This window comes from Coenobita brevimanus, chromosome 25, assembly GCF_032717465.1.
Source record: "Coenobita brevimanus isolate Jiangsu-jjx chromosome 25, ASM3271746v2, whole genome shotgun sequence".
Lineage (NCBI taxonomy): Eukaryota > Metazoa > Arthropoda > Malacostraca > Decapoda > Coenobitidae > Coenobita > Coenobita brevimanus.
Genome location: NC_136978.1, coordinates 10,376,890 through 10,394,129, shown reverse-complemented (window position 1 = coordinate 10,394,129; position 17,240 = coordinate 10,376,890). Strand labels below are relative to the sequence as shown.

The following is a 17,240-nucleotide window of genomic DNA, read 5'->3' as shown; positions in this document are numbered from 1 at the left end:
CTGTGATTGAGTGGAAAGGCATGCCAATGTTGAAAGGGTTGTTTTTCAATCTCAGTAAGTGTTGATGATACGTGACTTGAGTTTGCGTAGTGTTTAACGAGCATGTTTGTTTGTTCTTTGTGGGGAGGAATGTGTTGGGTGTTAGAGGTGATGGCAGCATGGGTCTTGGAAATGCATGTTTATGATTTGGTGATACTGTCAATTATTTTGTAGAGCCAAGAAGTGTCTGTGGAGTGACTGAGAGTTGTTACAAGGGCCTTCCAGTTTTATTTATTTATTTTTTTACTAATTTGTTGTCGATCTCATTGTTTACTTCTTTCAGCCTTCTGATGGTGTCTTGTGTATGTGGGAGAGGAGGGTTGTATTTATGTCTCTCACATTGTATAATGAGGCGAGCAGTCTCCGGTGTAAAGTTTGGGTTGAAATGTCTTCTGTTGTCTTGTGGAATGCGGTGTTTGTTTGTGCTGAGTGTGGTGTTGCTGAACTTTGTAATATGTCGTAATATGTCAACTGATGCTAGTGATGGGTGAGCTGTTTAGTGTGCCAAAGTGTTGTTCTGGTTCCCCAACAAACTTGGTACAGTCTGATTTCTTGTGGTTTGTGTACGTGAGGCATGATCACTCTGATTTCGATTGTGTTTCTACCGTGATAATAATGGATAGATGATCTGTGGTGAGTTTAGGTTTTGTTCACCAAGTGATGCTGAGTTTAAGTGCTGCTGAACAGAATGTGATGTCTGAGGAGAGGGAGAATTAGCCTGGTGTGAGATGTGGGTGTACTGTGAGAGAATGTACATGTTGTGATGCAATATCAAAGCCTCTGCAGTTGTTCTGACTGCATTCCACAAGACTGTTTTTATCATTAAAGTCTCCAGCAGTCTGTGTTGGGAGGAGAAGATAAGGGTTGTATTGTACTGGCACAGTATGGGAGGTATCTGGGGACAAAACGTTAAAAATGTTTATTTCTTGTTAGTGACCACATGTGACATTGAGTGACTGTATTTCTAATGCTGTGCCACTGTTGAGAACTGATGGGTGAATGTATGTAACAAGGCCTACTCCATGACCCTCAGTTCTGTCTGACTGGATGTGTGTGAGCAGTGTCCAATTTGGGGTGCCTGTTGGGTGTATGTGTCAGTTTTCTTTCTTGTACGAGTGATATGCATAATGTAGTCATGAAGGAACTGTTCTATTTCTATTTTTTTTTTCCCAAAGGCCATCAACATTTAGCTGGAATATGCTTAGGCATGTTCAAGGAGGTATGTGTCCATTGTGTGTCTGTTTTGTATGTGTAATACTTAAGCACAAGGACTGAGTTGTGATGTCTGTGGTTGTGTGTCGAGGGGGCTGTTGGAGCGGATGAGGGAAGTTGTGTTTGGTGTGACAGGATAAGTGTTTGTGGATGTGTTGCATCTGTCACACACCTATTTGCTGTGGCATTATCTTGTATCTGTTAGTGTAGTGCATGTGATGTGGATTCATTCTCTGCATGAAGTGCACTGAAGAAATCCACATGTGTATCTTATGCTGGTGATGTGTTTGGGGCTTAGGATGGCTCTCAATGTCTCCAAAATGTGTGAGAAGCAGGGAAAAGACTGCCTGAGAAACATTTCCCTTAATGTAAAAAAAAAAAAAAAAAAAAAAAAAAAAAAAAAATGTAGGTAGAAGGTGGCCCTACATGAGCACAATAATATAACTGGCGGTTACTGTTTCTTGGTAAAGGGAAGACTGGGAATCTTCAATTATGCTAATACACATTACATCAACTGGAACAGCACAGACAGGAAAAAACAAGATCAACTGGGGATTAAGTAAAAACAATTACATTTTTCCCCATCATGAGGAGGTTACTTCAGACAGTCTGAACTTTCAAATGATACCACTCATAAACTGATAAAACAGTTTAGTGGCAGAAATAATAAAACTGAACAGTGAATCTCTTCACTCACTATGAACATCATCATCATCCAGACCTCCTTTCCCACCCTAGGGCAGGGTGAGGAGTAGCAATGTCCAGACAGCAGCCCAACTTTGCCCAATCCAATGGGCCACACTTCCATTCACCCACCATTCAAGTCCCTCCAAATTCCGGCTCTATCTGATTCGCCAAAAACATTCACCACTTTCTGTAGCTTCACATAAAAGTATCCAATAGAGTAAATCTGGACGCTGTCACATTAACAAGGGGTGCCAAATCTTTGATAGTGCGCTTCTCCTCATAATATTCATCCAGCCAGCTTGATCTCTTGTCGGTTCCCTAGTCTCACCAACTTCCAAACCTCTTCCTCACACACTCATCCACCATATCCCTCCACCTTCTCCTTGGCCTACCTTGCCTCCTCCCTCCTTCAAATTCACTCAGATATACCATATTCACCACTCTATTGTTATCCACTCTCTCCACATGACCATACCATCTCAGTAAACTCTCTTTGATTCTGGTGCCCGCAGAATTCCTCACTTCACATCTTTCACAAATCACATTATTTAGAAAACTACCCACTCTCTATACTCCACATACATTCCTCAGAAGTCCCATCTCCACTGATCTTACTCTTGACTTTTCATTTTTATGCCACATCATGGTCTCACATCCATATGTTAAAACTGACACTAACACTCCTTCATGTAAGCCTCGTGCAGCTGCAACACTCAAGCCTCTGTTTCTAATCAAGGCCTTCATTGCATCAGCTTCTTTCCTTCCTTGTGTCACTCTGCTTTCCACTTCTTTTGCACATTTTACTCTCTTTTCTATCACTGTACTCAGGTATTTGAACTCTCTCACCAATTTCAGTCTCACTCCATTCACTGTAACATCACACTGGGTCACCTTCTCTCTCAATAACCTTCAATTTACTCTTTTCTACATTTACTCTCAAGGCACGATGCTCACAGACATCAGCAAAACTCTGCATTAGTCTACCAAGTTCCTGTTCGGTATTTGCAAGTAGCACTGCATCATCAGCATACAACAAATTTGAGATTTTCCATCCATCACCGTTCATTACCAATGCCATCCCCCTCTCCATTACTCATGCTTTTTACCTCTCTCATCACCCCATTCATATATATAATGAACAACCATGGGGACATCACACTACCTTGTCGCACGGCACACTGATCGTGAACCATTCGCCTAGATGCCCATTGACTCTATGCGAATTGTGAACATGTGAATTGAATGCATGAGTGGTGGTCCAATCTCATTTGAGTGAAACTGAACCGGAAGTGTCGATCAAATAAGAGTAAAACACAGTGATGGTTTTAATTTTGTATGAATGCGTCACAGCGGGGAGACAGTTCACTGTTTACATCCAGTAATAGTGAGTTCACAGAGTTTTCCAACGATAAGCAAAACAACGGAAGTATCAAACTGAACCAAACAAGAGTAACGAACATAGAGAAAATGGCTGAGAAGAATGTCCACGAATTAAAACAGGTATGGGCAATAATTAGCAAATTACAAGAACAAACCTCGGAACAGGAGAGGGAGATAAAAGAGCTGAGAAACATGTTAGAAAGCATCTGCTTACGCACTGCTGACAGGAAAGAAAGGTGTTTGAATTAAAAGCGGGTAGTGAAACAGCCACAAAATGAAATAAAACAGCTTAAATGCGAAAATACAAGGCTGAAGGAGGAAAGGGACAAGATGAAATGTAAACATGACGAGCATGAATCTAAAACTAAGATGCATGAGGAACATATAAAGGAAATCCAAGAACACCATAAGGGCTGGAAAAAAAAAAAAAAAAAAAAAAAAAAAACTCAATAGGAAGATAAAATAAGTCTTAAGGAGATCTTAGAACAACAGAAAAGGGAAAACCAGGAAATGGTGGAGAAGGAAGCGGTGAAGGTACTAAAAATTAAAGAATGACTTGTCAAAGATGCAGCAGACAGGAAAAAAATGTGTGATTATCTCAGGTTTGAAAGAAAAACCAGTCAGTGAGGTCAGAAAGAGAAAAGGAGGAACTATTAAGGGTGAAGGAAACAGTGCTGACACTTATGGAAAGAAAGGACGAAGCCCAAGAAGAGATCAAAGAAGTGTTTACTGTAGGTTGGGAAAATATGAGGAGGGAGGTGCACGGCCACTCAAAGTAAAATTCCAGTCTCAGGTCACAGTAAATGAAATAATCAACAAGACTTGGAAATTAGCAGATAAGGAAGGATTCAAAAATATATGGATAAGGAGAGATGCAAATGAGCTACAATAAAGGAGTTTGTTAAGGAAGCGAAAGAAAAAAACGACCAGAGAACGGAGGAAGAGAAGACAGTGTTCTATTGGAGAGTAATGGATCAGAAACTGAGGATGTGGTACTGAAGGAGAGAGGGAGAGAGGAGGACAGAATAAAAAACAAAGCAAAAAGACTGAAAGTGCCATATGCTAATGTAGATCGTCTAATCTCAGCAAGACTAGAAATAGACAATTTCTTGAGGGTAAATGAGCCAGATATCATGTGCTTCGTTGAGACCATGCTAAGAGGGAATATTGAAATCGAAATGGGAAATTCAAACTATGGAGAAGAGATAGAAAAGAAGAAACAAGAGGAGGAGTGATAATAGCTGTGAAAAACAGCCTAAATGTGGATAGTATGGAACTGGAAGAAGGTATGGCTGGTGATAAACATGGTAACAGAAACCAGAGGGAAAGGCAAGAGAGACATCACAGTGACATGTTCCTCCACCCCCCAAAACAAGGGCATGGAATGAGGAGGAATATCAAGAGATGTTGTTGGACATGGTTAGGTACCTACAGAAAGTGACTGAAAAGGTAACAACATAATCCTGATAAGGGACATCAATTGTAAAGTGGTAAACTAGGAGGAGTGGGGCTCAGGAAGTAGTGAAGAGTCGCAGGGCAGGATACTATTAAATGTGGCAATGGATAATGACCCAGAGGGTCAAAGAAGAGACAAAATTTAGGGGGGATGACACACCAGGAAGACTAGATTTAATTCTAACTACAGAACCTGATGCAACTGAATCTCTGAAATATATGTGTCCAATAAGAAAAAGTGACCATATAGTGATAGAGTTCCAAACGACAGAAGGAACTGGGGAGACAAGAGACGAACTATACAGGCATGGAAGATACAACTTTGGAAAAGCAAACTTTACAGGATTGAGAAAATTTTTCGAAGAAGGAGATTGGGGAGGATTCTGGGAAAAAAGAGAGAAACAGAAGAAGTGGGATATCTTTCTAGAATTCTATAATGCACGGGTGGAAAAGCATGTGCCAAAAGTTTGCTAGAAAGAGAACTGGAGAAATGACTGGTTCAACAAAAGGTGTATGATAGCAAAAAAAAGAAAGGGATAAGGCTTGGAACAAAAGGAGAAAATGAAGTAATGACAGAACAAAGGAAAAACATAAAAGAACTAGAAATGATTATGCAAGAATATATAAAGAGGAAGAAAGAAACTTCAAAAAATGTATACAGTAGTTGACAAATGTAAGGAAGAACCTAAAATGCTTTACAGGTTTGTTAATGGCAAATTGAAACAAAAGGAAGGAATCAATATGTTGAAAGAAGAAGGAAATGTCTATAAAGATTTGGTTATGCAACCTGAAATAATGAGCAAATGCTTCCCATCAGTCTTCACTTGAGATAGTGATTTTGTGGAAGAGGGAGTGACTAAAAATATAGTTCAAAAGATGTAAATGCAGAAGTGCAAGAAATATACAAATTACTGGAAACTCAAGATGTAAGGAAGGCCCCAGGACCAGACAGGATCTCTAATTGGATACTAAAGGAATGCAGAGAACAAATGGCGGATAAGATTCACAACTTACTTGTGTGTTCTCTGGAAGAAGGGAAAGTGCCTCGGGAATGGATGAGGGCCAATGTGGTACCAATTTATAAGGGAGGGAACAAGGAAGTAACCCTGAATTACAGACCAGTGTCTCTGACCATCATGGTTAGAAAACTGTGCAAGAGAATCTTGAAAGACTGATGGATAAAATATCTGCAGGAGATGGACATTTTGGCAGAAAGTCAGTTTGGATTAAGAAGTGGAAGGTCGTGTGTTCCAACTTGTTGAGCTTCTACTCAAGGGCGAGTGACATGCTGCAAGAGAGAGATTGTTGGGTGGATTGTGTGTATTTAGATTTGGAGAAAGCCTTTGACAAGGAAGCCCACAAGTGACTAATGTGGAAACTGGAACACATAGGAGGACTGAAGGGGAACCTCTTGGAGTGGATGAGAGACTTCTTGAGAGAAAGGCAAATGAGGACAGTAACAAAAGACAGGATGTCTGATTGGAGGGAAGTAACAAGTGGAGTCCCACAGGGCTCAGTGTTAGTACCTGTAATGTTCCTGATTTACACAGATGATATGGTAGAAGGAATGAACAGTTATGCAAGTCTGTTTGCTGATGATGCAAAGATTATGAGGAAAGTAGAAGTTGAAGAAGACTGTAAAATGCTGCAGGAGGACCTGGATAGGATTCATGATTGGAAGCGGATATGGGAAATGATATTCAACGCAAAAAAATGTAAAATATTGGAAATGGGTAAAAGTACCAAGAGACCATCAATGAATTATTTGATGGGTAATGCACCAATCACAAATAAGAGAGAAGAAAAGGACTTGGAAGTACTGGTCCAGGATAATTTGTCACCTGAAAAACACATTAACAAGATTGTTGGAGAGACGTATAATCTCTTAACTAATATAAGGGTAATATTTCATTACATGGATGACGAGATGATGAGAAAATTGATAGTGGACATGATCTGCCCTAGGTTGGAATATGCAGCAGTAGTGTGGTTCCTGGCCTTTGGTTCCTTCTTTCTTGCATTAAAAAAAAAAAAAAAAAAAAAACATAAAAAGAAAGATATTAACAAGTGCGAGAGAATGGAGTGAACAGCAACCAAGATGGTCCCTAGACTGGCAGCTCTGTTGTACAGGGAAAGGCTGGAAAAACTAAACCTGCCTTCCTTAGAAGAAAGGAGAGAGAGGGGTGACATGATTGCAGTGTTCAGGGCCAGGATGTGAGCAGAAAAAATTGAGAGAGAAGATCTGTTTGAATGGGCTGGGAGGGTAACAAGAGGACACAGTATAAAACTAAAAAAGCCAAGTTGCTTGAAGGACATCAAGAAGTATAGTTCTCCATACAGACACACAGACCTGTGGAAAAGCCTGAACAAAGAGATCATCCACTCTAAAAACTTAAACGAGTTCAATGCAAAATTCAGCTTATCGAGAAACAGAGACGGGACCACACGAGTGTAGCTAATTACCAGTATATTACAACTACGTAAATACAACCAGGTAAATACATGCTTCACTACCATCATAAAAATTCTTGACGGCAACTAGCAGCTTACCATCTATACCATACATGCACAAAACCTTCCACAATCCTTCTCTGTCTACTTTGTCGTATGCTTTTTCCAGATTCATGAATGCCATAAACACCTTATAGTCCTTCTCACAAGCCTTCTCCACTATCTGCCTCACTGTAAATATTTGATCCACACATCCTCTGCCATTCCTAAAGCCACCCTGTTCACAACTCACCAGGACTTCTGATATCTCTTCTATCTATCTATCTACTGCCAGACGCCTTAATCCCATACGGGGTGGCCACAAACAAATTGCCTCCATGTCATCCTGTCCCCCGTCATTTCACTGTCCTGCTCCCAATTCACACCTCCCTCTCTCATATACCTCTCCACTCCATCCCTCCATCTCTCCTTGTAAGTCTCTCACTCTCTCTTACTTCCTCTATAACAATTCTTCCATATACTGTACCTTTTCTACCACACCCAATAAACTTATGCCATGATAATTCTTGCACTCACTTCACTCACTTTTATTTTTGTACAGGGGTACAATCACAGCTTTTTGCCACTCTGTTAGCACAGTTTCACTCATCCATGCCTTCTTACATATCTCCAACAAGCAGTTGATTCCACTCTCTCCATTACACTTAATCATCTGTGGATACGGCTCATCAACCCCAGCTGCTTTCCCCAATTTTCAGCCACATCACAGTGTTCTTCAGCTGTACAAGTGTCATGTTTCCTATTACTGCATTCCTTCTCTGCATGCCCCCCAAACCAATCACTTCCTGGGAGTTGCTTCCCACATACATTTAATCCTCTCAATTTTAAATCCAATTGTTATAAGTATTTTGTGAATGGAGGATGCATTTAGGCACATGGACTTATTTTTTTCCTTTGTTTTTCCTTCATTCATTAAAAAAAAAAAAAAAAAAAAAGTTCACAGCGGCTCTGCTCTCTCTCTGTTCCCATTCATCAGGCTTTCAAAATATCCTTTCCATCTGGTCCTTACTTCATCCTCATGGGTTAATAATCTACCACTTACATTCTTCACACTTTCACATTTCTTTCCATTGTCACTTCTACATTTCTGCACCTCTATCCAGAATAACTTCCTATTTTCAGAGTAATTTGCATTCATTTTTCTTCCTAGATCATCATTTACCTACTTCTTTTTCCTCTTCACTATGAACACAATGTTATTTTTACCCAAGCTACCATGAGACCAATGTGGTTTGGACTGCTAGAAATTCCCATAGTTAAATACAATGATTTGGATGTTGCCTGAATAAATTACTTAACAGCATCCACAGCAGCAAAAACATTAAAATTCTCCCATCCTGAAAGGCTTCACCTCTTCCATCCAGTTGTCTTTTTTACTTTATTCTTAACACCACCAGACAACTGTATTCTGTTCAGAAGATACTTTTCAAACCAGAGAGGTTCAATGCAGTCTTCATCAACCCTTTCATGACTAGGGTGCTCTTTTCAGGTGACTCAAAACAGTCTTGTTGCAGCAAGAATAAAACAACAAAGATATTCTTGGGGTGACAAAGTAAGGAGGGAGGTGATGACAAGGTGATCAGGGAGGTAATTTCTTAAGACAGTATGAGCAAAATTTAAAAAATTATTATGTACTAGCTGAAAAGGTAAAACAAAAAAAAATGTATGCATGCATGAAGTGCGAACCTACCCTGGATAAGCAGCTTGTGAGTGATGGTGTCCTGGCCATACGGGTTCTCTACATGGCAGGTGTACTCTCCAGCATCATCTCGGGATACTTCACGGATCAAAAGGGAACCCTCAGGCAACAGGCGCATGCGGTCATTAGCCACAAATGGCTCACCATGAACTGTCCACCTGAAGGTTTGAAAAGCAATTGAGAGACTCAGTTATGATGAAAATAAACATCTTCACCAAACTCAAACTGACCTTTTTCCCACCTAAAGAAGGATTGAGACTGGACCCAGAAACATACACATAATAATTATCACTTCCCATCTAAAAGATATGGTGAGGTAGGCTGAAGTAACAAAGAAAGAAAGATACAAAAGTAGGAGAATCATCAAACACTGAGCTCAGTGAATGGAGCCACACAGTCATTTACATATACCATAAATCAAACTTTTCAAATACTAGCTCCACCTAATGAGACAAATCATCTGCACAATTTTTTATAGGTGCTATTCACATACATTTACAAGACTGAGACATTCTGTAAACTATTGATCTATCTATACCTACAGCCAGAAGCCATAATCCCACATGGGGTGGCCGTTTGACTTTGAGTTAGTTGTTTTACAGGGAGGGGCACTAACTCATTGCCAACCCATTTGATGACATGTTGGGAATGCATATGGGTTGGTCATGTGCTTACCACCCAGTGTTGTAAATGGTTTCCTGGCTTACAAGAAACCATTATGCATGTCACTCAGTGTAAAGCTATGTGAAAAGGACAGAAGAGTATTAAAAAGTGACAGGGAAGATGGGAGAAATAGGAGGGAGGAGGGCAAGCAAGGAAAAAGAATCATAAAGGCGAAGGAAGAAGTAGGCAGCATTACATAAAGTAAGTGAATGATGGTCACCACCACCTACCACCATCAAGAATAAAAATGACTGTCAAACTCTTGTTATGAGCTCTTCTGTACATACTTCATCTATGCACTCCAGTTCTTTCCAATTCCTTTGTTTCCTCAATTTCCAAACTGGTAGTAAGATAATAAGAGCTTGTGTAACAATTCATTTAACTACACAACAACCCATATTAATCTCTTCCTAGTTTGAGAGGTGGAAAATACAGACACATAAATGCATTGTATAACATACTAGAAAAAAAAAAAAACTTGCCTGATGTCAGGTGTTGGCTGACCAACTGCTTGGCAAAGCAACTTAACATCTTCTTTGTATGTGGCAACATATTCCTCATCAAATGATGCAATTTTGGCAGGCACTGTAATGACAAAAAAAAAAAGAATTACTTTACCTATTATGGTGAATAACAACAAATGTATTATTTCATCATTATGGTTTCATTATCACCATCTTCACTGTTCATACTGATACCAATGTTCACAAGGATTTTAAGGGGAGAAACATGAATAAAAATAAAGGAAGGTCCCATAAAGGAAAGTCCCAGTTCATATTTTTTCTTCCTGTATTGTCAGACCTACATGACTACATGTATCATAACTGATAGGCAGCAGGGTTATTGCCATGATTTTAGTATAAAAAGTGACTTACCTTTGTTAGAGAGTTTGAGGTGGACTGACTCAGACATTTCACCCTCCCCGACAGTTGTAGATGCCGTCACCCAGAACACGTAGTCATCACGGCGCTTGAGATTGATGGCCTCATAGCTTAAATGGGATGGTGGGAGCTTCTGCTGGGTTGCCTGAGGTAAAAAAAAAAAAAAAAAAAAAAAAAAAAAATATCATCATTGCTTCTTATCATCAACATCATAATTTTAACTCTATTTCCTGAAACAGAAATGGGAAAATTCAAAAGTATGGTACTGTAGGAGAAACAACAACAAATCATCCAGTGAAATCTTCCAAATATTCAATCACCAGTCATGCCCTTTGAACTTCTAGCACGAAACCATTTATATATCTTTTTTTCTTATATGTACTGTGTGAATGCTTGCAGGACTAAACCATTCCACTGACTGCTAAATTTAAGAAAAAAAAAAAAAAAAAAAAAAAAAAGTGCAACCTTCTACATGAAATTAAATTAATCCCACCACTATGAGAACATCTTTTTATTTTTATTCATAACCACTCCATGTGATATGACTGAACTCTGGGTGATTTTTCATAATAGTGGGGTTAGATATACCCTTCAATGACACCTTCACATCTTGAAGTGACATATGCTCCAGAAAACAAAGAAAGAGAAAAGGATAAAATTGAGAGAACAATAAATGGCATGTTAGAACAAAAGTGGCAAACTATAAACAGCATGTTCAGTGATGCAGGCTGCACACTATTCGCATATTATTCAAGAACTGTACAGTACTTGGAACCCTGGCTCCATCTCACACATCTAGCCAAGTCGCACAAATTTTTCTGATATCTATCTACAGTACATATCATTTTTTCCATTCCTTTATTTGTTTATAAATGTGCATAAGGGGATGGATGATCTCCTGAAAAGAGGATTTTTATAGAAGCATGAAGCTTTTGGACCAGACAATGAACGTAACTGACTCCTGGAAAGTACAATAAAGGAGAGAATGAGTACTAATGAGATACAGTTTGGGTTTATGCTGGGAAAACAGGCCACTGATGCAATATTCATTGTCTGACAGCTTCAGGAAAAAAAATATAAGAAAGAAGAGAGGGATGTTCTTTGTTTCTGTTGATTTGCAGAAAGCCTATGATAAAGTGCCCAAGAAGGTGATGAAGTGAGCAATTAGAAAGCTTGGGACTGACAAGTGGGTTGTCAGAGCAGTTATGGCATTGTACAAGGGTGCTCACACCCAGGTGAGAGTGAATGGAGCTTTGGGAGGTGAGTTTTCTATGAATGCTGTGTGCATCAGAGGTCAGTTTTAAGCCCTTTGTTTTCCATCATAGTACCTGAAGCACTCTCACATGACTTCAGAACTGAAATCCCATGGGATCTATAGTAAGCTGATGACTTGGTGTTCATTGTAGAGAATGAGAAGGTAGCAGAAGAAAAATTTAGGAAGTGGAGAGATGGAACAACGTACATGGGTTTGAGAGTAAATGTGGACAAAACAAAAGTGATGATCTCTAGGGCAGGTGGTGGTATTGTTGATGCAGAGGGAAAGTGGCCAAGTGTAGTTTGCCATATGGGTGTGGAAAGTATCTTCATCTTGTGTAGTGTTTGTGATAAGTGGGTGCAAAAAAAAAGGTAGTGGTATTAGAGTCAAACTGCAAAATAATGCTGATTTTACATGTGCAATTTGTAGGGGAGAGCATGCTGAAGAGTCTCTTGATCATGGAAGGAGTTCTATTAACTGGGAATATGATGTGTGAAGGAGTTCTATTAACTGGGGATATGATGTGTGGAAGATTTCTATTAACTGGGAATATGATGTGTGAAGGAGTTTTATTAATTGGGGATATGATGTGTGGAGGAGTTCTATTAATTAGGGATATGATGTGTGGAGTTCTATTAACTGAGGATATGATGTGTGGACTTCTATAAATTGGGGATATGATATGTGCTGGAGGTAGGGCTGGTGCTAGCTCAGTGACAAGGGTAAGGAGAGGCTGGAGGAAGTTCAAGGAGTTGTTGCCTCTCCTGACAATGAGAGGGCTCTCTCACTGTGGTAAGGGGTCCTTGTATGTAACATGCATTAGGAGTGTAATGCTGTACGGTATTGAGACTTGGACAGCAAAGGAGCAGGATATTCGTAGGCTCAAACATATAAAGATAATGATGACAAGATAGATGTGTAGTGTGTCCTTGAATGACAGGCCTGGGGGGTTAGGACTGTGAATCAAAAGTTGAGAGGAAGGTTGGGACTTGAATGTATTAATGTTATGATGACAGAGAAAAGACTGAGATGGTTTGGCCATGTGGAGAGGATGGAGGTTGACAAAAGAGTGCTGAAGGTGAGAGGTGTGAATGTTGAGGGGAGAGATGTGCAGACCAAAAAAAGACTTGGGATGAGGTCAGAGAGTGTAATCTCGGGGAAAGAGGACAAGGCTGCTATAGACTGAGCAGTGGGAAGAGCCACCATTAGGTGACCAAGGCCAACATACACAAGCATGTTGGAACTTTTATAAATGAATAATTTAAAAAGGCAGCTAGATATTACTAGAAATAATATGTGCACTTGATTACATCTTTGAGGTGGAGCCAAGATATGAGCCACACACTCATACTCAAATCAATCAAGTCCACGGAATCTTGGCCCCACCTCAAAGGTCTAACCAAATGCCCATGTTTTTCTGGTAATATCTAGTTATCTATCCATTTGATTTTCTTGCCCTTCTACGATGGAACACATTTGATCAATTTCTCCTGTCTCTGAAATCTCCATTCTAGGAGATTTCAATGTTCACCACCACCTTTGGCTCTCCTCTCCTTTCACTGATCCACCTGGTGAACAAGCCAACACCTTTTCTGTCCTTAATGATGTATAGAAGCTTGTATAGCACCCTACCCGTTTCCCCAACCACCTTGGAGAAAGCCCCAACATACTTGACCTCTTCCTTACAACTAATCCTTCTGCTTACAGTGTTAATCTTTTCTCTCCGTTGGGCTCCTCTGATCACAACCTTATCACCTTAACCTGTCCTATCACTCTGGTACGGCCTGTGGACCCTCCAATGAAACGTCATCTGTGGCACTTTGGAGCTGCAGACTGGAAGGCCCTCAGGCAGTACTTCTTTGATTTTCCCTGGAATGATTATTGCTTCCATGGCCGGGAGCCATCTGAGTGTGCCCTGCGCATTACAGAGGTTATTCTCTGGGGCATGGAAGGATACATTCCTTTCTCAAATCCTTTGACTAATGCAAGAAAGCTTTGGTTTAAACACGCTTGTTCTAATGCTGTCCACAACAAGGAGAGGGCCTATAAATGGTACTGGAGCCAACCCATCCCTGAATCACATCTTTATATGTTTCTGCCCGGAATCATGCTAAGTCTGTTCTTCGCTCTTCTAAAAATAATTTCATCCATACTAAATGCTCTCAACTCTCCAACTCAAATTCTTCCCGCTCCTTCTGGCACCTTGCCAAAAACCTTTCTAACAACTTTACCTCATCATCCTTCCCTCCTCTTTTCTACTCTGATGGCTCTGTAACTATTTCTTCCACTGATAAAGCAGATCTCTTCGCTCAGACTTTCTCCTCCAATTCCACCTTAGACGATTTCAGTGCTGTTCCTCCATCACTTGCCCCCTCTGACTTCCTCATGGCTGACATTAAAATTTCTTCAGCCAATGTATTTTCTGCCATCACGGGCCTCAATACTAATAAGGCATATGGGCCTGATGGAGTCCCTCTTGTTGTTCTCAAGAACTAAGCTTCTGTGCTTACACCCTGCCTAGGCAAACTCTTTCGCCTTTGTCTATCAACTTGTACCTTTCCTTCTTGCTGGAAGTTTGCTCTCATTCAGCCAGTCCCAAAGAAGGGTGACCGTTCCCAACCCTCTAACTATCGTCCAATTGCTTTAACATCCTGTATCTCAAAAGTTTTCGAGTCAATTCTTAATAGAAAAATTTTAAAGGATCTTTCCTATCACATCCTTCTTTCTGATCGTCAATATGGGTTCTGTCAGGGACACTCCACTGGCGATCTTCTCACCTACCTTTCAGACTCCTGGTCATCCTCCATTCGGGACTTTTGCGAAAGCTTTGCCATTGCACCTGACATCTCAAAGGCTTTCGATCGAGTCTGGCATAAATCTTTAAATTCCAAACTGCCCTCTTACACTTTCTATCCTTCTATATGTGCCTTCATCTCTAGTGTCCTTTCTGGTCGTTCTATAGCCGCTGTTGTAGACAACCATCGTTATTCTTCTAGCTCTATTAACAGTGGTGTTCCTCAGGGCTCTGTCTTATCTCCAACTCTCTTCCTTTTATTCACTGATGACCTTCTAAGCTGTACATCCTACCCGATCCACTCATACGGTGATGACTCCACCCTTCACCTTTCTATTCGGTTCCCATAATGTTCATCTCAGCAGTTACTTCAGCAAACAAGGGATGAGGCTATGGCACAGCTAATGTCTGACTTGGCTCGTATCTCTGACTGGGGTAAAAAAAAATCTGGTTGTTTTTAATGCATCAAAGACTCAGTTTTTACACCTATCAACCCGAAAAAATCTTCCACAGGTATACCCACTAATTTTTAATAATATTCAGCTTAATCCTGCATCATCCTTGAACATGCTTGGGGTTTCATTTACTCAGGACTTATCTTGGAAAGATCATATTACATCTCTTGTAAAATATGCCTCCAAGGAATTAGGTGTGCTATGCTGATTCCGTTCCTTCTTTACCCCTGCACAATTGTTGACTCTATACAGGGGTTTTATCCACCTCTGTGTGGAATACAACTTTCATGTGTGGGGAGGCTCCCCATAGCCAGCTCTTCTCAATAGGGTGGAGTCAAAGGCTTTTTGCCTCATTAACTCTCCTCCTCTTACTGACTCCCTTCAACCTCTGTCTCTTCGCCGCACTGTTGCATCTTTATCTCTTTTCTATCGCTACGTCGATGGTCACTGCTCCTCTGAACTGTCTGCACGCATTCCTTCACCTCTACGACGGGAACATAGCGTCTAGCAGCAAACTCTCATCCCTTTTCTGTCCAACTCTCTAATGCAAGAGTTAACTGTTAAACCCAGTCCTTCATTTATGCAACAGGTCAACTCTGGAACTGCCTCCCTCTGTCCGTATTTCCTGCTTCCTATGATCTCCAGTCTTTCAAACGCAGTGTGTCCGGGCATCTCAAAATGATCGGATCTTGAATTTGGCTCTTTCTTGTATTTTGTTTTTCTCTTGGAAGGAACAATAATTGCAGGCTCATGGCCTTTGGTTCCTTCTTCCTCACATACAAAAAAAAAAAAAAAAAAAAAAAAGCTATGGGGTACCAGTCACTTGCAATAAGCCTCAATCATCCCCTGGTTAGAAGTCCTTATGTGCCACATTCAGATGGGGCTCCATAATCCACTAGATCACCAGGGAACAAAATTGGTTATACTGTCACTAACATAGTACTATAATGATATCCTGGAACACATAAAACAATAAGTCTTATCACAAAGTGAAGTGGAACCTGACGACAATGCTACATCAAATGAATGAGGGGGCAATAGGTAATTTCATCCACCCAGTAAGTGTGGCGGTACTCTGTTTAGGCTAGCTCCACACTGAATGGCAAGCCAAATGATTTCCTGTAAACCAGGAAATCATTTACAATGCTAGGTGGTAACCGAGTAACCATCCAACACGTGTGCCCTACGTGACAAGTGGGTTGATGGAGGGTTAGTGCCCTTCCCTGGAAAACAGCTACTGGTAACTAAAAATACCAACATGATGCCTCAGACCAGGACTGACCAACAGGTGACGACTAAGGACCGAACAAAGGATATTATATGGATTATGACATGGAATGTAAGGGGTGTGAATGATGAAGTGAAAGAGAGGGAGATTGTCCAGGTGCTTGAGGGTCCAAAAGTTGACATACTGTATGTGGAATAACTGAGACAAAATGGAAAGGTGAGAGTGTGAGAATGTGGGAGTAAGGATGGGGTATATGTATGGGAGAAGATAAGAATGAAAGAGCAAAAGAAGGAGTATGTATTGTTGTGTGCAAGAGATGGAAGGAGAATGTAAGAAACTACTGATCAGTTGGCTCAAGTATTGTGTGGATAAGATTGAAAGTAGGACTACAAATGTGGATGACTGTGTGTGTATATATACCAATGCAAGATCGTGCAAGTAGAGTGAAACAAAGAGTTCTGGGCAAAAAATGTGGAAGCATGCATGGAAAAGTCTGAAAGGAATGAGAGAGTGTTTTTAACTGGAGATACAAATGGAAAAATAGGGAATATGAAGGTGGATGGAGTAGTTGGTGAGTGGGATGTGCCTGCAGAAGTGAATGAGAATGGCAGTGTTCTGGTGGACATTTGTGCAGGGAGGATGTTAGTGATAGCCAATACCCTCTTTAGACACAAAATGATCCACAGGTATATGTGGCGAGTGATAAGAAGGGTTGGTGGTGAACTGAACGAATGGAAAGCAATGACTGATTATATATGTGTGGATGACAGAATGAGAAAGTGTGTAATGGATGCAAGAGCATACAGCAGCTGAGGGAGTGGACTTTCTGCCTACCATGTGGTGGTGGTGAAAGTCAAGGTTCAAATGCAATGGAGGAACAGGAGGGAAGGAGAGGAAGATGTAGTCCAAACATGGAGGGTAGAAAAGTTGCAAGATGATGAAAAAAAAGGGCAGAATATAAGAGGGAAGTGGAGAAATGAT

General features: G+C 40.5%; 1 protein-coding gene across 1 annotated transcript in view; it reads right to left on the bottom strand.

Moving 5' to 3' along the window:
- The window catches only part of Dscam1 (Down syndrome cell adhesion molecule 1), an 829,655-nt gene that overhangs the window by 122,950 nt on the left and 689,465 nt on the right, over nucleotides 1-17,240 (bottom strand). Inside the window, exons 27-29 of the mRNA XM_080267762.1 lie at nucleotides 10,522-10,672; nucleotides 10,129-10,231; nucleotides 8,975-9,141 (exon numbers count right to left, since the gene is read on the bottom strand). Coding sequence (XP_080123888.1) covers nucleotides 8,975-9,141; nucleotides 10,129-10,231; nucleotides 10,522-10,672 — 421 coding nt within the window. The remainder of the gene's footprint in view (nucleotides 1-8,974; nucleotides 9,142-10,128; nucleotides 10,232-10,521; nucleotides 10,673-17,240) is intronic.